Consider the following 22148-nt stretch of genomic DNA (forward strand, 5'->3'; position numbering starts at 1 on the left):
GAAGTGCTCATTTTTCATTTTGCATAACACTGCTCTCATTCAATTTGACACAAAATCGAAGTTAAAGACACATTTCAATTTAGTTGACAGATCAGTGGGAGGACTGCCCCTACCCCAGATGTGTTCAGTATGTAAATCTAAAAAGTATTTATTTCGTCTACCACTTTTATAAAGAGAACTATTATTCCTTCCTCAATAAAACTACAAAGCCATGGCATAGAGGGGGATATACAAAGATGGATAGGCAAATGGCTGGAAAACCGAAAGCAGAGAGTGGGCATAAATGGGAAGTTCTCCGACTGGGAGAAAGTGACTAGTGGTGTACCCCAGGGCTCGGTACTTGGGCCGATCCTTTTTAATATTTATATCAATGACCTGGAGGAAGGAACATCCAGTGAGATCATCAAGTTTGCAGACGATACAAAACTATGCCGGGCGATCAGATCGCATGAGGATAGAGAGAAACCCCAGAGCGACTTGTGTCGGTTAGAAACATGGGCGGAGAAATGGCAGATGAAGTTCAATGTGGAGAAATGCAAGGTAATGCATTTAGGCAATAAGAATAAGGAATACGAGTATACAATGTCAGGTGCAACTCTGGGGAAGAGTGAACAAGAAAAGGACCTGGGTGTACTGATAGATAGGACCCTGAAGCCGTCGGCACAATGTGCGGCAGCGGCAAAGAAGGCAAATAGAATGTTGGGCATGATAAAGAAAGGAATCTCGAGTAGATCGCAGAAAGTTATAATGCCGCTTTATAGGGCAATGGTCAGACCACACTTGGAATACTGCGTCCAACATTGGTCTCCCTACCTAAAGAAGGATATAAAACTGCTGGAGAGGGTGCAGAGACGAGCAACAAAACTGGTGAAGGGTATGGAAAAACTGGAATACGAGGACAGACTTATAACACTAGGATTATTCTCCCTTGAGAAAAGGAGACTGCGTGGGGATATGATCGAGACCTTCAAAATACTGAAAGGAATCGACAAAATAGAGCAGAGAAGATTATTTACATTGTCCAATTTGACACGGACTAGAGGACATGTAATGAAGCTAAGGGGGGACAGGTTCAGGACTAATGTCAGGAAGTTCTGCTTCACTCAGAGAGTGGTTGACACCTGGAATGCCCTCCCAGATGAGATTATTGCGGAATCGACCGTCCTAGGCTTCAAGAGCAAACTAGATGCATATCTCCTTAAGAGAGGCATGTAAGGATATGGTGGACTATAAATTACGACAGGTGTACACCTGGCAGGTCCTCCGCGTGTGCAGATCGCCGGACTTGATGGACCGAAGGTCTGATCCGGAGATGGCATTTCTTATGTTCTTATGTTCATAGAACACTCATGTGCTTCTGTTTATAGAGATAAGTCCTCCATGATGGTCCTCAAGCAGTTGGCTGCAATTCGCTTCAAATCCCGTAAATGTGTTAATTTCAATCTTGCCCACTTGATATATCAGCTGCAAACAATCTCATAAGGGTGTTACTCAAGTGTCTCATCTTGATGACAATTCAAAATAAAGTGATTTTTAAAAAAATATATCTTTGAAGTGTTGCAGAATCAATATTAGTATTAATTTTTAATTGTTCGATACCAAGTCTGTAGAAGCAAGTCAATGTGGTTTACAAAATTAATAGTACGACGGGGTGCTAAAACGTTTTCAGCCCAACCAAGAAGAGAATGGCGTGGATAAGGTTTAATCAATGATCAGAAACAATATCAAAATTTAGAGTTTTGCTTCTGCAAATTTGCACTTAACGAAATAAGATAACACTCTTTTCAGCTACAGTGGCAAAATAATGCTCAGAATTTAGGAAGTTGCTTGGTTAGGCTGAGAACTTTTCAGTCCCCTCACTCCCACCCCCACCCCTGTATATGTAAGCTTGAAATCTTTTGGTGGCCCTCAGAACTTTCTCATACTCACACAGCCCTTTACATGAAAAGGGTTAGAGACCACTCCCCTACGAGTATACAGTTATATACTTGGACGAGTCGTAGCTGAACTGCCTGTTGAGTCATTTAAATTGGAATGCATCTTTAAACTTTTAACAATTTTAGACTGTAATCCATTTTGATTTTTGAAAGCAAGGCGGCATATAAATGGATAAGTAAAAGAAGTTTACAGCAAATCAAATGCCACAATGTTGCTCTAGATCAGTGGTCTCAAACTCGCGGCCTGGGGGCCACATGCAGCCCGCCAGGTACTATGTTTATCGGTATGTTTATCATCATCACAAAAGTAAAATAAAACAGTTAATTGATCATGTGTCTCTTTAGCTATAAATTACAATATTATTATTAAGACTTAGCCAAAAGGAAAGATTTATAAACTATAAAGAGTTTTACCTCATGCAAAATTGTTATTTCTTTAATAAGGCATTAATTATTTTTTTCTGAGACTCTCCAAGTACCTACAAATCCAGAATGTGGTGGGCCTGGAAAGGGTTTGGGTTTGAGACTGGACTAGATGAATGTTATGTTTAGTCTACATGAACACATAGTCCACATTTAGAACACTTGTCAAGAGAATTCTTAAAATATGATCTGATAAAGTATAGCTGCCAAATGTTTGGGTTCTAATTATGTATGCAGTGGTTTGACTTTCAGTGACCTTACAATTAAGATTCTAAAGAGGAAGTTCCTAATTATCTCTGAACATAAAGCATTTGAATTTAATATAATCAATCATTTTGAAACTAGTATGCAGACTTTGCCTAACTGGGAGAAAACAGACATAATGGTCGCTAGCCATTGAGAGGAAATATCTCAACTGGACGTGAACCAGAAACTTTCTGACTCCTAGCAATAACCTATTAACATATTAGATGATGACAGATAAAGAGCCCTGTATAGTCCATTCAGTCTGCCTACGTATGATGTGATACTACATATGTATAGTTGATTTGCTCTTGCCATTTTCAGACCACAGACCATAGAAGTCTGCTCAGCACTGGCCTATCTGTTCGGCCATGATCAGGGTACAGATTGTAGAAGTCTTGCACTGGCTTTGCTTCTCAATGACTAGGGTTACCATCTCGTCACTTCTAAGCTTGCCTTCCAGGATTCCTTTATGCTTATCCCACGCATTTTTGAATTATGTTATGGTTATGGTTTCCTGGTCTGATATACACCTCTTCCTCAAGGGTTAACAGTGTGGTTCACAATTTAAAATCAAACAGTTAAAAATCATACAGGGATTTTAATACTTCACCATGTTCATCTCCACCACCTCCCCCGGGTGGGCCTTCCAGGCATCTGCTACCCTCTCTGTGAATAAGTACTTCATGATGTTAGTCCTGAGTCAGCCCCCCCTTCAATCTAAATTCATGTCCTCTATTTTTACCACCTTCCTGACATTTACAGTATTTCATGTCACACTTTGGAATTTACCTGATCTTCACACCAAAACCAAAGTACAGTGTTGTTATATTTTCACAACCAATGATAAATAATGTGCCCGGTTAACTTCTGGGTCCCAGCCTGAAGTCACCAACTCCTTCCCTCTCTCTCACCCACCTGAAATATGAAGTTTTCCTTGATCCTTCTTCCCCCCTCCTCCCCCCGCCAGAAGGCTATAGCTATCCTTTGAATGCCTTCCTTTCCTGCTCCCCCATGAGAGAATATCCTCCTCCCCCCCACCCCCGAAAAGATAAGATCTTCCCTTCTAGCCATCCCAGGTCCCTACCAATATCCCCCATCCCACTCATTACAGGCCCATCCCCCAACCTACTGAAAGTCCCTGGTGGCACAGTAGGATGATGGGTGCAGGAGTGGACCCTATTCAGTCCTGCCCTTAGTGGTTGCCTCTGGAAGACAGCTTTTTTAACCTCTATTGGCATCCTTGCAATACTTCAGTAGTAGGAAGAAGTGGGATCAGAATTGGGGTGCACAGGGCTTCTGCATCTTTTGACTGATTTTGAATAAGGGCCTGAATAAGTGTCTTATGCTGGTAACAGCTAAATTTGAGCTGGTGCCGCGTAAGTTGTGGTGGTCAGCACATAAGAAATTAGCCCCAGATACCTTGTGCTGGGACTGGTTAAAGTGGAAATCTGGTATCACCTTAGGCAAGAACATGCAGGCCCAGTGTAATAGTTTTTGCTCTCTTTAGCACCTCTCTCCCTTATTCCCTCCCTCCATTCTGTGTCCCAAGTTCATGCCTCCCTCTCACGGGGTTTACTTATTCTGGCTGGCTCCCCCCTCCTCCTTCCTTCCAGCCACACTTGTTTCTCTTCACAAAGATCCCTCTGACATTAGAGGGAAGGCTTCCAGGTCAGCTGCAGGCCACATGTAGGAACCGCTGCTCATGGCTTTGTGAAGAGAAACAAATGTGGCTGGAAGGGAAGAGGAGGAGGGAGCTGGCCAGAACAGGTAAACACCCGCAGGAGGGAGGCACAAACTTAGGACGCAGAATGGAGGGAAGGAAGGAGAGGGGGGCATTGGGACACAGAAGGGAGGAAGAGGGGCACATTGGGACATGGAAGGGAGAAGCAGGACCCCCTTTCGTAATTACAAATCTGACGCAAGTCAGATGTTCGTAAGCCGGGGACTGCCTATACTTGTTTACTCTGTAGAACACTGTTGAACTGTCAAAGCATTCTGTCCTAGGAGGGGACGGTATAGAGACTGAAGCCAGAAAGTAGTAGAAGGACAATATGCAATGTCCATAAATAGCTTTTTCATGTTAATACTTAGTGCAGCTGCTAAGTAATGAGGACAGAAAAAGGTGTGCCTAAGGATGAGAAATGTTATTTTCATTTTGGGGATTCCTACATACATTTTAACAGCTTCTGCAATGGAATTTTCATTTGATATGTTTTAAAAATATAAAAGTGATTTTCCCTATTATTCTTCCATTTTTCCCTTTTAGCTCTTGGAGCTGGACTATATTAGAGGAGCATATTAAAAGATGCAGCATGTTGTGTGATGTGCGGGCGGGCATTTTGGGCTTCTTGTCCTTAGTCTGAGTTGATGGAAAAGTAGGAGTTTGTTCAGTGCATTTCCAAATGCAAATGAGCTTGATAGGGTGGCTGTTGTAATAAAGCTGATGCTGTATTATACCATTTGGAACAGGTATCAGCCAAAAGTGCAAGTAAAAAGGTTTAAGGCAAATTTTTAGTGTACTACTTAGTATTTCCAAAGCACTACTAAGTGCTCCTTTTACTAAGGTGCGTTAGGGCCTTAATGCACGGATTAGCGCATGCTAAATTGCCGCGCGCACTAGACCTTAATGCTAGCATCGAGCTGTCATTATTCTAGAAATGTACCGCGTGGTTTAGCGTGCGGTAATTTTGTGCGTGCGCTAAAAACGTTAGCGTACCTTAGTAAAAGGAGCCCTAAATGTATATAATGTTGTATACCAAACACATAAGAGAGAATCCCTGCTCAACAGAGCTTACAATCTATTCAAAACGACAGGATGAATAAGGGATTGGGAAGTTATTTATTTTCCGAGGACGAGCAGGCATAATGGCCCTGATTCTCTAAAGGGCACCTAGGCTAGGTGCTGCTGGGTAGCAGTCGCATGCAGTGTGTGGTGCAGTGGTTAGAGCTACAGCCTCAGCACCCTGCAATTGTGGGTTCAAATCCCTCACTGCTCCTTGTGACCCTGGGCAAGTCACTTAATCCCCCCATTGCTCCTGGTACACTAGATGGAGTTTGAGCACACCAGGACAGATAGGGAAAACCACTTAGGATATAAGTGGTATATAAATTTAAGAGGTTTATTTTTCCACAAGTCTTGCTGTTTTAGCAGAGGTTACCATTTTATGCAATGTGACTGTGTTCTATCATGGGTAAAATAACCTGGCTTTGTGCGTATTAACTGCTAGGGTGTATCACTGTTAGCATGCACTGACTTTCACGTTAACAATGAACAGGACTTAGTAAATAGGCCAGAGAGGCCCCTTAATTTGCCTAATACCAAGTTTATTTAAAATTTCTTATACCGCTCAATCAGACTTCTGAGCGGTGTACAATAATAAAATCTATCAACATCATACATACACAAATATCAGTGTTATAACTAAACAGGTGACGACAGGGGAAGTTAGTATAAAAGAAAAGAAACCAAGACGAACAGGAACGAAAGGCAAAAAGGGAGAATTACAAAATTTTCAAGGAAAAGAAGACAAATAATGGTCAAACAATAAGTGGGGAAGTGAGCTCTCTAGAGAAAGAAAAAACAGATTAGCCCTTAAAAGGGCATTTCTATTTCGAAGGCATCCTGAAATAGAAATGTTTTTAATTTCGTCTTAAAATGAGGTAAAGATGTAAGAACATAAGAATTTGCCTCCGCTGGGTCAGACCAGAGGTCCATCGTGCCCAGCAGTCCGCATCTATGGCGGCCTATCAGGTCCATGACCTGTCTATACTCTTTCCATACTCTTATTTACCCCTATCTGTATCCCTCAATCCCCCTGTCCTTCAGGAATCCATCCAATCGTTCTTTGAATCCCCGTAGCGTACTCTGCCCGACCACTTCCTCCGGGAGCGCGTTCCATGTGTCCACAACCCTCTGTGTGAAGAAGAACCTCCTAGCATTGGTTCTAAACTTGTCCCCTTCCAGTTTCTCCGAGTGCCTTCTTGTGCCTGTGGTTCCCCGTAGTTTGAAGAATCTGTTCTTGTCTACCTTCTCCATGCCCTTCATGATCTTGAAAGTTTCTATCATGTCTCCCCTAAGCCTCCTCTTTTCCAGGGAGAAGAGCCCCAGCTTGTCCAGCCTGTCAGCGTATGAACAGTCCTCCATACCATTTATCATTTATGTTTCTTCACGCAGATAATAGGGTGTGCAGTTCCAGAGGGATTGTGCTGTCACTGCAAAATTTTTTGATCTCATAGTATTTATATACGTTAAGGATGGGATTGTAAGGAGATTCTGGGTCACTGAGTGGAGGACTTTGGAGGGACAGTAGGGAATGAGAAGCTATTGATGAATTCTGATGGGTTATTTAGACGGGTGTTGAATATAAGTAGAAGGATTTTGTAACTAATTCTAAGTTCTACTGGTATCCAGTGCACTTTATACAGAAGGGAAGACACATGGTTGTACTTTTTTGTATTGTATATGATTTTTACGGCCGTATTTTGCACTATCTGAAGACACCATGCAGTAATGTACCTGGCTTGATTGCCACCTAGGACAGAGCATTTCCTTCTCCAGGCGCATCACCCCCTCTCCTCCAGGCAGTGGGAGGGGGTACGTGGAAGGGTCACAGAATCGTGGTCTGTGCACGTGCAGTCATTGGCTCTGCCAGGCCCCTGTCCTAGAACAGGAAGTTGACGTCAGAGGGGGCATTGAAACAGCAGAGGTGGGGGCCAGTGGAGCCCATGGCCATGTGCGTGTGGACTGCAGCCCGGCAGCTACTCCATGCATCCTCTTTCTGCTTGAACTTGATGCAGGCCGTACTGATTTCCCTGCCCTTAGTATACCACTGCTTGCATGCATACATATACACACAAAATATAGAGACGGATAGATATCTGACAGATTAAGAGGTTTGTTTTTACCTATTTACTGTTTGATCAAGAAATAGAGGCTTTAACATATAACAGAAGCATCTAGATGATTAAAGCCAATTTTTTTTTTAACCCAAAACACACAAAGTGGCTGTTTCAAAGCTATGAAAGTGAGGAGTTTGCCATTAAGGCACAGTAAAAGTCAGGATTCTATCGCATCTTAGTTTCCCAGGGGAGTGACTAAAGTTCAGTGGCTCAGAACCACAAGTTAGTCATTCCTGCAATATATAGGGTATGGGATTTTCAAATACTGCCTTTCTGTGGGTAAAATCAAAGTGGTTTACACTTGTATTATATGCAGCTATTTATGTTGTTCCTGGGGCATTGGAAGGTTAGGTGACCTGTCCGGAGTCACAAGGAGCTGCAGAGAATTGAACCTGCTTTCTCAGGACCTCAAGACTGCTGCACTAACTAACGTATATACTCTAATATAAGTCGATCCGAGTATAAGATGAGGTACCATTTTCCCCCCGAAAAAGAAGGGAAAAAAAAAAAAAAAGGTTGACTCGAATATAAGTCGAGAGTAGAAATTTGGGTGATCCTGGTGAGAAAGTCTACAAAGACTAGATATCATTGCCATATGTTTTAACACAATTTTTTGTAAATTCCATAGCAGCAATAGATTTTAACCCAAAAGGTCCAACAAATTTCACAGCAAATTCCCCTCCCCCCTCTCCAATCACTACCAAAATACTAAAGCCAGGTAGAGAGTACCGGTACACCCCCCCAAAATATATTTTAAACAAAAAGGTCCCACAAATCCAAAAACAAAAAAACAATACTGTGGGATATCTCACAGTATTAGTTTTTGTTTTGCTTTCTCGCTTCTGCAATTACCGGTAGTAGACAGCCAGCCTTACCGGTCGGTGACGGTGCTCCAAGCTGCAGATGCCAGAAAAATCTGCTTGCCGATCCGTGTGGGGCCTTCAGCATCTGCGCATGCTAAAGGCCTGCCGACTCCCGCCTTCTGTTGGTAAGAAGAATTCTGACATCAGCGGGGGTGGGGAGCAGCCCTACAGAAAGCGTCATCAGAAGACAGAGACAAAGAAACTGCTAGTACACGCCGATCTGGTGTGCGGCCCTGAGCATTGGATACTTCGGAGGGAGCATTAAAGACCCAAACAGGAGCTGGTAATGAAGGAGGGGTTCGGGCTGTCAGAAAATAACATCGGTGGTAGAAGCAGCATCAGAGGGAAGGAGGAAGGGAACCCGTCAGAAAATAGCATTGGTGGTGGAAGCAGCATCAGAGGGAGGGAGGGGGGCTTTCATTTCAGAAATCAGCATTGGCAGTGGAAGGGTAAACCTCCACTTAAATAATCTCTTCCTCCCCAAAACACCAACCAAGTATTCAGATCTCTGAAATGTAATGTAATCTTATTTGTACTCTAACTGTAATCTATTTGTTATACCACACAGTAACGTACAGTCAATTTAATATCCAATTTGCAAGTTCTTCCAGAATTAATCCAGCTACCTCTCCTCCCTTGTAACAACAAAAAAAAACAAAACCAATACTGTTGTAACTTCACTGGAAATGTCCAGTTAGCTCTTTTGTAATCCGCCTTGAACTGCAAGGTATAGGCGGAATAGAAGTCCCTAATGTAATGTAATGTAATGTAATGCTGTATTCATCGGGTGTTTAGAAGAGTATTACTCGTCATTGAAACAGGAGTACTGAAGTGGGGGCTACCTGCTTGACCCGAATATAAGACGAAACCCCCATTTGTGGGCCATTTTTTTGGCCCCAAAATCTCATTTTATATTTGAGTATATACGGTATTAGGCAACTATGCATCCTGTGATTCTTTAAATTAGCATGTATTATTGTAATATAATGAACAATATTGCCTTGTAACATGTGTTGAGGCAAATAACATGTGTCACGGTTGTAATGTACCTTAAAATACTTCTCCCACAGCCCCATGGACCCTTTTGAAAAATATCACACCACTCTCTGTTTGGTGCTGGGTCTATTTGGAGATAGAGTTGAGGCCAGTGGCGTAGAGAGGGAGAGAGGTGCCCAGGGGGTGGTAGTGCCCCACCCTGTTCTCTTCTTCGCCCCCCTCCACCTCCACACGCTCCTTCCCTGCCCCCTTCTGCCACATGTGCACAGTTTCCCTTCCCCCATATCTCTGTAATGTTCCTGGCACAAGCAGCAACCCCCACGCTGTTGTTGCGCTAGCGTCAGATTTTTCTCTAATGTCACTTCCTAGGTGAAGGTCCAGGAAGTGATGTCATAGGAAGAGTAAATGCTGGCACAACAGCAGCTTGGGGGTTGCTGCTTTCACCAGAAACGTTACAGAGGTACATGGGAAGGGAAGAAGTGCACACATGTGGAAGTGGGGGGAGAGCGGGGTAGGAGCGGGGTGGAGAGGAGGAGGGGTGCCTGCGCCCTCACCATGAAGCCTCAAGGGCGGACCCACCCCTGCCCCCTCCCCTTACTGGTTGAGGCTGACATGGAAGTTATCTAGGCACTGCCAATATTTCAGTGGCAGCACCTAGATCAGCCCTAAAGGACCATGCAAATAGCTGTTACAATTATGTCCAGCTAGTTATGCTATCGTCGGCACTGAATATTGGCAGGCGCCCAGATAACTCCGGTGGCCATCCAAGTATGCATAACTTGGAACGGGGTGAGTAACACACATAGAATGGGCACTGCACATTCATTAACTGTTAAATTGGAAGATAACAAAAAAAAAAAATTAATGTTACCTCAGTAATTATTGTCTCTGCATTAACCTCCAAATTTAGATGTGAATTCCAGACCTACACACAAAATAATTAGTTATTGAGCTTAATTGACACTAATTATAATTAGAATGCAGATCTGGCTGCATGCTGTTCTCAAACAATGGGCACCTTAATTGGAACATGCATGGCTCAAAAGGGGAGGGGCGTTCACAAGATTTAAGCGCAGTGTTATTGAATAATGGAGATCCATGCCCAACTTGCATACTAGGATTTCTTCCAGCTTTCAGCAGGTGTAAGTCCTTACTCCAAAAAGGGTGCACATTCCAGAGTGCGCTATTATCAACCAGTGCTGATGATTATGGATTTTTTTTTCCCCCAGCTCCTAATTTTCAGCACCATGTATAAAATCTAGCCCTAACTTTATGGGAAAATGTTGTGCATGACCCAGCAGTTAAGGCATAGCCTTTGCAGTTACCTCATGTTAATATTTCCAACTAACATGCAATAACAGCAAAATTATAGCACAGCTTAGTAGCAGGTTGCCTAAGTGATTTAAATGTTCTTTCAAATATGAAGTGCCATTGTACATTAGAAAACGAAAAGACGGCATTTCATTCCTCAGTTGAAGCTATCTGACTCATGGGGAGTAATTAATCAAGGAAAAGAAAGCAACCTTAAAATTCCATGAACACGAAACCGTTTTATCATCTGTCAGTATTACATTTTTTTTATTTTACTTTCAATTATATGTGTCAGCAGCAGGAGTACAGTTAATTTAATTCACATTTCTATTGTACTAAAAACCTTACAGGCTGAAATTTCAATCAGGAAAGGGTATAGTGTGCTTTTTTGTGCGGGTTCACTTTACAGTTTTATTATTTGTAAAATGTATTGTATATCGATCTCTGTAAAGAGGGTGAGAGAGAATAACCGGGAATGATATTTAAAAGCACTTTTACAACCAGCTGACTGTATAAGGGCTTTTTTTTTTTAATGTTAGCATAAATTAGGTGGAATATTTGGCTTCAGTCAACTCAGGAAGCATTTTTTCTATCCTAAGTTGTCCTGATAATGGGGCGAGACATTGCTACTCTGATAATATCCCACTCTGCCCTCACTCCGCTCTGTAGTACAGTCCATCCTGGTGCTATTTGGATAACATCAGGACATTCTATAATGATTGTTGGGGATGAATGTGGGCTACTGCTATGTTGAGTTATTTAACCAGAAGTTGGGTTAGTTTAACACAGGTCCTCATTACATAAAACAGGACACCTATGGTTAAATAACCTGACTAAGGAGATTACAAATAATTCAGAATACTGCATTAAAACTTCTATTTAAAGCAAAAAAAAAAATTGATCACGTAACACCCCTTTTAACTAAGGCACACTGGCTACCTATTTCACATTGGCTGACTTATAAAATTCTACACCTAACCTTTAAAGCTAAAATGAGCCAATCCCCAAAATTTATTAATACCCTCATGATCTCTGCATTCTAACAATTAAAATTTATTAGAAATCCCTTCTATGTTACTAAACCATGCTAGCGTTTTTTAGCACAGGGAGCCTTGCTGAATGCCCCGCGCTGCTCCCGACACTCATAGAGTTCATATGAGTGTTGGGAGCAGCTCGAGGCATTCAGCGCGGCTCCCTGCGCTAAAAAAGCGCTAGCGTGGTTTAGTAAAAGGGAGCCATAGTAAATGACCAGAAAAGCTATCTTTTCTGTCACTTCTTCATCGCTATGGAACAGTATGCCATCGCACCTTCGAGAAGAATCTTCTCTTACAAAATTTAAATCAAATTTAAAAACATTTTTGTTTAAAGATGTCTTTGACTGCTAATATCACTTTAAGCTTTTCCATCTAAAAGGTTTTAGTACACTTCCTCCTGTATTTCCCTTTTAATGTCTTTCGTTTTAGTCACTCATCTTGTATGAGGAAAGACTAAAACGGTTAGGGCTTTTCAACTTGGAAAAGAGACGCCTGAGGGGAGATTTGATTGAAGTCTATAAAATCCTGAGTGGAGTAGAACGGGTACAAGTGAATCGATTTCTCACTCCATCAAAAATGACAAAGACTAGGGGGCACTCAATGAAGTTACAGGGAAATACTTTTAAAACCAATAGGAGGAATTTTTTTTTTTACTCAGAGTATAGTTAAGCTCTGGAACGCGTTTGCCAGAGGATGTGGTATGAGCGGATAGCGCAGCTGGTTTTAAGAAAGGTTTGGACATGTTCCTGGAGGAAAAGTTCATAGTCTGTTATTGAGAAAGATATGGGGGAAGCCACTACTTGCTCTGTATCGGTAGCATGGAATATTGCTACTCCTTGGGTTTTGGTCAGATACTTGACCTGGATTGGCCACAGTGAGAACGGGGTACTGGGCTTGATGGACCATTGGTCTGACTCAGTAAGGCTATTCTTATTTCCTTATGTTTCCTATAATTGTGTTTCCTATGATCTGTCCCCTTCTCTTGCCACAAATGTTTTTGTTTTCTCAGTATATATGATTATCTTTTTACATTTATATTATTAGGTTTTTAAAAAAAATTATGTACACCACTTAGACAAATTATAAGCGACATATAAAATTTTAATAAACTTGAAATTTGTGTTAAAATAACCTGACTTAACAATAGTCCACATTGATAACCCCCCCCCCCTCAGTGGCATTATGTAGATAGCGCTGCTGAAAACTAATGATTATCCCCTATCAGTGGCACTTATCCAGGTTATAGATGCTGCTACCCATGTAAATGCTTCAGAATTAAAAGCTGTTTGGATTGGAGGGGGCAGGGTATAAAGTTATATAGTGAGAAGCAAGCTTCAGCAATCCTGAGGGGTAATTCTGTAATAGTGTGCCTATACTGTACATACTGGCTCCAAGGACACTTGTTCTACAAAGGAAAATAGTTGCCTACTCAAATAGGATATTCTTGACCCTGGCACACCCCCTTCCATATCCCTTTCCTGTCTCCTGCTTCAAATAATACCATCAAAACAATAATCTCCCCTGCCCTGGAAATATGCCAAAATGAGAGGGAGAGACAGAACAACACAGCACTAATGAAACCAAAAATTATGATAAGTTATAATAAGGAAAAAGCCCTCAGTCACACAGCTAGCACGGGGGACTGCCCCCTGAGGCTTCAACTGTCACAAGATAAACCCAGAAAGGGTATTAACTGTGAAACATCCCTTATATAAATTAAATGTGGTAAACCAGTGCACAAACCAGTGTGCTAAAAGTGAACTTCAATATCGTAAATATACTGTGATTTCATAAGCTGTCTCTACCCCTCATTCGGGGAAGGCGAGCAACCATAATCAGTCAAGCAGGCACAGGTGTAGACAAAATCAACTAAAGGAAGTACTTAGCTTCTCCAACATATCAAGAAAAATAGCCAGCCAAGATGAGATTCGTCCAGCAGGACTTCGTTTCGGGGATGAAAATCCCCTTGTTCAGGAACTGGCCAGGCAGTAACTGTAGAGTTATGAACACCGGCCCCAAGTAGTAATGCAAAGTTGAAAATGGCGCTGGCTCGAGAGAGAACGCCTTCTAGAATTTAAATGCAGCGAGGTTAAGCGTCTGACGTCCTAATGTCACATGACGCACCGCCCGAAAAAGTCAAAGTTATTTCCACCACAAAACTCCAAAGCGCAGAAAAGTAAAAAAATGAGAAAATTTCAAAAACAAAATGATGCAACAAACCAATAAAAAATAAGGTAATATGTTATAAAAATAATATAAAAATATAATGAACAGGTCTGACACAAGCTGCTTTACAAGTCAAATGAAAAATGGAGGAGTATATAGGGGTCTGTACTTTGTCCCTACAGTGGTTATCAGGTCACTTTGGATACCTTCTTAGGACTTAGACCTGGTTTTAGATGGCCTAAGTCACAACGTCCAAGTTCCGTCTACGCAGTGCTGTAAAACTTTCGGTCATACATGCAGAACAACTAAGTCTTGGACGGCCCACATCCTACCCAAATCCCCACCCTCACCACTCCTCCTAAAACGCCCCTTTTAGCTCTGGGCATACTGCACCACTGTGAAGGCCTAAGTCATTTTTAGATACATCTAAAACTCGGTTCGATTATCGGCACTTGGACAACTTGTCTCACTGATCGTCTAAGTGCCGATTTAGGCTGGTTTTTAGACGTATTTCCATTTCGATTATGAGCCCCATAGGGGATATATTGACATATATGTGCATAAAGGCTAATATTCTAACCAGTCCAATCTCTGGTCTTGTATACCGAGTCATCCCAACTATGGGGCTCGATTCGGTTTACACAAGAATTAACTAATAGGACAAGGAAAACGAATTATTAAATCAGTTGTAATCCCTTATTTATCAGTATGTAACTGGTGCACAAATGTTATGGCCTGCGTTAGAAAATTACACCTGTATAATTTTATGCATATAAATTAAATGCACAAACAGTAGGAATAACATTAAATGGTTAAGTTATCATTTAGGGCCAGATTCTGTATAGGATGCTCATATTACATTACTGGCTTATATTCGGCCTGTACCTTTCAGTTCTAAGCGGATTACATCAGAACGATAACTGGACATTTCCAGGAAGAGAAATACAAATTACAATTAAGGCGTAAGGTCTAAAGCAATTTTGATGAGTAGATTCTAAGAGGGGGAGAGAGGGGAAAAGGAAGGGATTAGAAAGTTTGGGTGAATTTCTTGAATAGTAGGGTCTTGATTTCTTTGCGGAAAGCCTTGAGGTCAGTTGATGCTGTCATTAGGTTGGTGATGGAGGGGTCCAATTTAGCTGCATGTGTTGCAAGTAAGTTGTCATACATCTTTTTGCGTTTAGTTCCTTTAAAAGGGGGGAAGGAGAAAGGGGATTGGGTTCTCCTCTGTCTGGTTGAGGGGTTCCTGTTTAGACGGTTGTTTAGGTGGGTGGGTGCCGTTCTGTTTAAGGTTTTGAATAAAATACAGTATAGTTTGAATTGGATGCGGGCTTGTATTGGAAGCCAGTGTGAGTCTAGGAAGGCGTTGGTGATGTGGTCAAATTTTCCAAGGGAATAGATCATTCTGAGGGCAGTGTTCTGCACGGTCTGTAGTTGTTTTATTAGGTAGATAGGACAAGAAAGGTAGAGGATATTGCAGTAATCCAATAGACTTAGGACTAGGTATTGAACTATGAGTCTGAATTGTTCTTTTTCAAAAAATTTTCTGATTTTGCGAAGGTTGCGAATGGTGAAGAAAGCTTTTTGTGTGATTTTGTTGATTTGCACCTGAAGAGTGCAACCTCTGTCTACTGTTACTCCAAGGAGTTTGAGAGTGGGTTGTAGGGGATATTTGGTGGTTTTTATTTCTAGCTCAGTTATAGAAGGGGTTTTGTCCTTTTCAAGCAGTAGAAATTTAGTTTTATCTGGGTTGAGCTTCAGTTTATGTTCTGTCATCCATTTTTCCACTGCTTCTAGAGTTTTTTCCAGGGTGCCTGATTTGGTGGGGTCTTGTGTGTCAAAGGGGAGGAGTATGGTGATATTGTCTGCATAGCTGAATGAAGTTACTTTGAGTTTGTCTAACAGGGTACCGAGGGAGGAAATGTAAATATTGAAGAGCATGGGTGACAGTGGGGAACCTTGGGATACTCTGCAGGGGTTGGTCCAAGGCTCCGATATAAGATCCTTTGTTTTTACTCTGTATGTTCTTTTTTTAAGGAATCCTTGAAACCAGTTGTATACTTCGCCTGAGATCCCTATTGCTTCTAATATCTGAAGAAGTATGGTGTGGTCAACCAGGTCGAATGCGGCAGAGAGGTCGAGTTGAATTATCAGCATCCTTCTTCCTTTGCTAAGGTGCTGTCTGGCTATATCTAGAAGGGAAGCTAGCAATGTCTCGGTGCTGTGGTTAGATCTGAACCCCGATTGAGTTGGGTGGAGTAGGTTGTGGTCTTCAAGGTAGTTGGTGAGGTATTTGGCAACCAGACCTTCTATTAGTTTAACATATAATGGAATTGAGGCGATGGGTCTGTAGTTGGAGGGGGTGTCTATTGGTCCTTTGGGATCTTTCAGTATTGGGGTGATTATGATTTCCCCTAGGTCTTGTGGGAATTGGCCTTCCGTGAGAGTTGTTTGGATCCATTGTAAGAGGCAAGCTCTAAATTTGGGGGATGCGTTTGTCAGTAGATATGACGGGCAGTTGTTCAGGTCGCATGACGCTCGACTGTATTTTCTGTAGAGTCTGTTCATGTCGCCTAACTTTGGAATTCACACTTAGCTTTTTTTAAATTGGTGTAGTAATGAAAAATTTGGTGTGGTAATTTAAAAAAATCAAAATAACCAATTAAGAGTTTGGCACCGAATCCTTAGGACGCCTAGCGATGCCTAAGTGGAGGAGCCCTTTCATGTTTAACAATGCCTACCTGAAAAGTAGGCAGGCTATGGATAGAGAATAAATGTGGTTGACTTGGGCGCCACTGAGCATCTGAGTTAGGTGCTGGTAAATTAGGCCAAGTAAAACCTGGGCCCCCTTTCACTAAGGTGCGCTAAGCGTTTTAGTGCATGTTTAGCGCATGCTAAATCAACGCGTGCGTTAACTGCTAACGCGTCCGTAGAATAACATGCACGCATTAGCATTTAGCGCATGTTTAGCATACGCTAATATTTAACGCACGCTAAAGAGCATAGCTCACCTTAGTAAAAGAGGGGGTTGGTCTTTTATACCAGTGCCTACCTCTAGAATACCTAGGCACCACTAAGGGCTCCTTTTACTAAGGTGCGCTAGCATTTTTAGCACGCGCAAAAGAGTAGCGCGTGCATACCATGCGCTAAATGAAAAATACTAACTCAAGCTCTATGGAGGTGTTAGTGTTTAGCGCGCACTAAAACCGCAAGCGCACCTTAGTGAATGGAGCCCTAAGTGGGATTCTATAGACAGCGCCTAGCGGTTGATTGACAACTACATTGAGTGATGCCTATAATGTAGGCACACCTAGGTGCCTCTTATAGAATCTGGTCCATAAGTTTATACATTAAGGGGCAGGTTGAAAACTGATATCATTATACCTATAATACAAGTAACTGCCATAATGTTCATGCTGATAAATGCCCAGTAGCCAAATATTCATCAGCTTTAGTTAGGAAATTGCAAATTTGCCAGTTAGGTTTAGATGAACATTTTGCTCTATGTAGCAAGGTAAAATTGCTTGGTTATTTTTACCTACTAAAGTAGGGGGGAACAGTTATCAATATATTATTTTAATAATAATAATAATAATAATAACTTTATTTTTGTATACCGCAATACCACAATCAGTTCAGAGTGGTTTACAGAAGAAGAGACTATACACAGACAGCGATGTTACAAAAAAAAGAAAAGAAAATACTTTCAATTACATTAGTAAGCCCAAAGCAGTTAGGTACGTCTGGAAGTATTTCAGAAATAAAAACAGGCAGGAAGGAGTCAGAGAAATTTGTCATAGAGATAGGTTTTAATTGATTTCTTGTAGGATTGGTAGGAGGGTGAATTAGAAATGAGGGTGGTTAGATATTTATTCCATTTGCCTGATACTAATGACTAGGAAACTCATTTTTGAAGCAGATGGATATCTCAAAATGTCCCCAAAAAGTCCATCTGCTGAAAACATCCAAATCTTGATTTTCAAAAAGCAGAATGTGGACATTTTATACTGCAGTTCTTCCAAATAGCAAGGGGGCAGGTTGGAGGTGTGTTTACTCCTGAGGCAAGCCTTACGGCCGAAAAACGTACGTGTCGAGTCTTGACTACAATAAAGATACTGAGCACTACAGGTCGCTTTCTCTGTCTTTTTGTGCTTTTACCGTGGAAAGGTAGGATCTCCTGTTTGGGTGCTGGGAGGTGTGTTTTGGGCAGGATTGGGGTGAGCCCAAAAGTAGGACGTCTTTCAATGATAATGCCCAAGGTAAAAAAAGGAGGACATTTTTATCTAGACCTGTTTCAATCATGTCCAGGGTACAAAAAGGTGCCCTGATTAGACACGTTAACTGTTTTAATTCTATATAAATATGTGAGCCCTCCTAGAACCTAGAAATACCTATGGTACCTGCATTTATAAAACACCTGCAAGTGATGGCTATTGTAGTGGTGCACCTTTAGATACAGTAGTTTTTTTTTCTGATCCTGGAAGGCTCTCATTAATGTATAAAGGAATTAAGGTCCTGTTGTTTAAAGTCCATTGCACTGACAACCGGGCTTCCCCTCTGCTCTGCAGGGACATTTGTTTTTTTTATACAAATGATGCAAGACAGACATTTTGGTGCTTTCTTTTTAGGCATTAATAATTTGGACATTTTTCATTTTGGATGTTTTCAGCACAAGAATGTTTTTCTCACATATTAATGGAAAAGAAATCCCCATGTTTTTCCTGTTTGATGTAGACTTTTTTTTTGGACATTATGAGATGGATGTTCCAATCTGACTTTGACGTTCTTTTGAAAATGGCCCTCCATATCTCTTTGTATTAACTGGGACCTCTGCTAAAATAGCACAAGTTAGTGGTAAACTATCCCCCTGTTTTACTAAGGTGCACTAATCGAATTAGCGCGTGCTAAATGCTAACGCATCCATAGACTAACATGCATGCGTTAGCGTTTAGCGCGTGCTAAATCGATTAGCGCACCTTAGTAAAACAGCCTATGTCTTAACAGTAGCCCATGTTGATAACTTTCCCCCTAGATGGTTAAATAACATGTCTTAATGGTAGTCCACCTTGCTATATATGCCCCTCAGTAGGGTTATGAAAATTGAGCTGATGATGCATGAGAAACGCAGGGAAGTGACGTTATATCTCCATAATAAACAGTCTTAGATGATCCTTTTCATTCTTTGCATCTTTAGAACCACCTCACTGCCTTTGCAGAAGTCACATGATGTTGAATCCGATGCGTGTTCTCTGCACTGGACATCATCCCTCTTCACGGTCTACTCATCACAGACAAAGTGTAATTGAAAATACAAGGAAGTGAAAACTGTCAGGTCCATCTAATGATTTGTAGAACCCTGCAGATCTCTTCAGTATTTGAAGGTTGTTCTTAAATATCTCCTTTCTTTTTATCCATTTTTTTCTCAATGAGTCGCTGGACCACATGTAAAGTAATATGCACTATTCTACATCTGTATAATAACTTTCTTTATTTTGGTTATTTAAGCCTTTCCATAAGCTGTGTATGTATTCAAAAGGGAAGTTATATTTTGATTGAGTTGGAGCTGACACATTTATTTAAAAAATAATTGATTTTTTTTTGTGACTAGCATGCCACTATTTCCATTTTGAAAGAAACATTCAGTATGTATATAAAAATAAACTGATTTTATGTTCTGTGCTCAGAAACTGTTTGTACATGGTATTTTGCTAAACTTCACTTAAATATTTATACTGTATGTTACTGTATATCCAAGACTGGTGCTTCTGTTTTTGAAGAGAAAATACCAATTTTTACTGTAATAAGTAATGTATCATAATTAAAGGTTTATTTATTTGGATTCTTTCATAGTTGGAATTGGACTATTGCTTCGTAGTCTTTGAGTATACATTGTATCTGAGAAAAATGAAAAAAAAAAAATTATTAGAGAATTGTATATACTGCAGAATGCTTTGAAAGATTATGGGTTTTGCCAGTGATATAAAGTATTATATTTTCTAACAGATAAGTGGCTTTGTCCCATACTATTTGCAGTTCAACATGTCATTCAGTATTCTAGGTAGCAATTTGGAAATGCTAGAATTTTGGCATTGTGGACCAAATTCTATATACAGTATGTTGCCTAAAAATTCAGCACTAACTCCCCTCTTTTACGAAGGCATAGCACGGGTTTTTAGCGCTGGCAGCGGCGATAACTGCTCCGATGCTCATAGGAATTCTATGAGCGTCGGAACAGTTACCGCCGATGCCAGTACTAAAATCCGCGCTATGCCTTCGTAAAAGAGGGGGTAAAAGTTCAGCAGTTGACGTGATTCTATAAACTGCCGACAGAGTTAGGCATGGTTTACAGAATCATGCTTTAATGCCTGTCCTTATGACTAACATTTAGGCCTAGGGCATTGATGCCAATGAAAACCAGGGCTAAATGCCTGAGACTAAGGCCCTCTTTTACTAAGGTGTGCTAACCGATTAGCGCGCGCTAAACGCTAACGCATGCATGTTAATCTTTGGACGTGTTAGCGTTTAGCGCACGCTAGGATTGTGCAATCGTGCAATCGTGTGTGGATTGGGCATATTCTATAACAGTGCACTTAACTTTTACGAATGCCCTTGACCTGTTTGTTTTGTTTTGCTCCTTCCCTGGTCAATTCCCCCTTTAAGATCCACACACTAGAATTTGCACACACCACTTTATAGAATACATTTAGAAAGTCATGTGCCAATAATTGCTTAATAATTGGCAATTATAGGCGTTGATTGGCTTGTTAAGCAACTAATTCATGCATGCAATTTAGCATTGCGCACAGATTTGTATGTGCAACTTTGGCTGTATTATACAGAACCTGGGGGTGTATTGTTTTTGCATAAAGATCCCCTTTATGAAATAAGGCCCTCTTTTACTAAGCTGCGGGAGAGGTTTCTACCGCGGCCCGGAGCGCTAAATGCTCTGATGCTGCTCCGACACTCATAGATTTCCTATGAGCGTCTGAGCATTTAGCACTCCGGGCCGCGGTAGAAACCTTTATCACGGCCTAGTAAAAGGGGAGGTAAATTTGCAAATTTCCTCTTTGATAACAGTAAACCTTTGCAGCTCATTGCACCCAAGTTTGCTAATGTTCTGCATTAATGAGTTGCCGTGATGTGTTATCTTGCAAAGCAGCTCATTAATGTAGAATTCATCAAAAACTGCCATGCAAAAATGCATATACAGCCTGGTTTATATAATAAAATATACAGTACCTCTCAATGAGATATGGTTTTTGTTTTTTGCTAGGTCCCAAAGGCATATTTCTTACACAAGTTTTGTATGGCGCTCATTTGCATCCCTAGCAATCATGCATAGGAAAGAGGGCAATGGGTTAGTGCAACGGCTTTCTAGAAGAAGAAAATAATGGCTATATATTAAGAAATGAGATTGGCAGCGTGGGGCTGCAAAAGAAACCTCATTGTAATGTGCTGCAGCTATGAAAACACAACATAGACATGTTCGCAAGTGACTCTTAATGGGGGTTCATAGACAACCCCGCGAAAGACAAAGGCGCGCGCTGACAACTGAGCGCAAGACGGAGGCACGCGCCGAAGAAAATTACAGTTTTTAGGGGCTCCGACAGGGGGTTTTGTTGGGGGAGCCCCCCCAGTTTACTTAATAGAGATCGCGCCGGAGTTGGGAGGGGTTTGGGGGGTTGTAACCCTCCACATTTTACTGTAAACTTAACCTTTTCCCTAAAAACAGGGAAAAAGTGAAGTTTTCAGTAAAATGTGGGGGGTTACAACCCCCCACAATGCCCCCACAACGCGGCGTGATCTCTATTAAGTAAAGTGGGGGGGTTCCCCCCCGTTGGAGCTGTAAAAACATAATTTTCTGTGGCGCGCGCCTCCGCGCTGCGCTCAATTGTCTGCGTGCGCCTTTGTCCCGGCGCGCTTTTGACCTGACACCCTTAATGGGCATTAAGAAATCTGGAAATTAGTTACATACATTGGGAACATGTGCAGACCAGAGAGTAGAGATTTAGCATTCCAATTTCTATTTCTGAATATATTCTGCAAAACTTGATGATTTGTGAAAACACTTCTCGGGGACTTTTAATGAAAGAATTTCCAATGGTAGTTGTCAATTCAAAACAAAGGAGGCAGATTTGCAAATGCTGGGGCAAATGTTATAAGAGGACAGCTATGTCCATGTAGCCAAAAGCACCTACTTAAGCCTATTTTATAAAAGCACTGTGGAGGGGCATTTTTGAAAGAACATCCAAGTCAGAATTGGGATGTCCTGCTCA

At 41.4% G+C, this 22148-nt stretch overlaps 2 protein-coding genes across 4 annotated transcripts in view; one reads left to right on the top strand and one right to left on the bottom strand.

The window, feature by feature from the left end:
• Positions 1-19711, top strand: part of PLPPR5 (phospholipid phosphatase related 5) — a 198065-nt gene extending 178354 nt beyond the window's left edge. Inside the window, exon 6 of the mRNA XM_033915361.1 lies at positions 19067-19711. Coding sequence (XP_033771252.1) covers positions 19067-19099 — 33 coding nt within the window. The 3' untranslated portion in view covers positions 19100-19711. The remainder of the gene's footprint in view (positions 1-19066) is intronic.
• LOC117346065 overlaps positions 1-22148 on the bottom strand; it is a 191441-nt gene that overhangs the window by 85552 nt on the left and 83741 nt on the right. The window contains exons 6-7 of one of the 3 annotated variants that reach the window (XM_033915360.1): positions 10236-10289; positions 8391-8487 (exon numbers count right to left, since the gene is read on the bottom strand). The exons of 1 other annotated variant lie outside the window; for it this stretch is intronic. In XM_033915360.1, the coding sequence (XP_033771251.1) occupies positions 10271-10289 (19 nt within the window). In that variant the 3' untranslated portion in view covers positions 8391-8487; positions 10236-10270. Of the gene's footprint in view, positions 1-8390; positions 8488-10235; positions 10290-19627; positions 19768-22148 lie in introns of those variants that run through there. One more of the 3 variants, XM_033915359.1, reaches the window with a different exon arrangement.

This window comes from Geotrypetes seraphini, chromosome 12 (assembly GCF_902459505.1).
Source record: "Geotrypetes seraphini chromosome 12, aGeoSer1.1, whole genome shotgun sequence".
Lineage (NCBI taxonomy): Eukaryota > Metazoa > Chordata > Amphibia > Gymnophiona > Dermophiidae > Geotrypetes > Geotrypetes seraphini.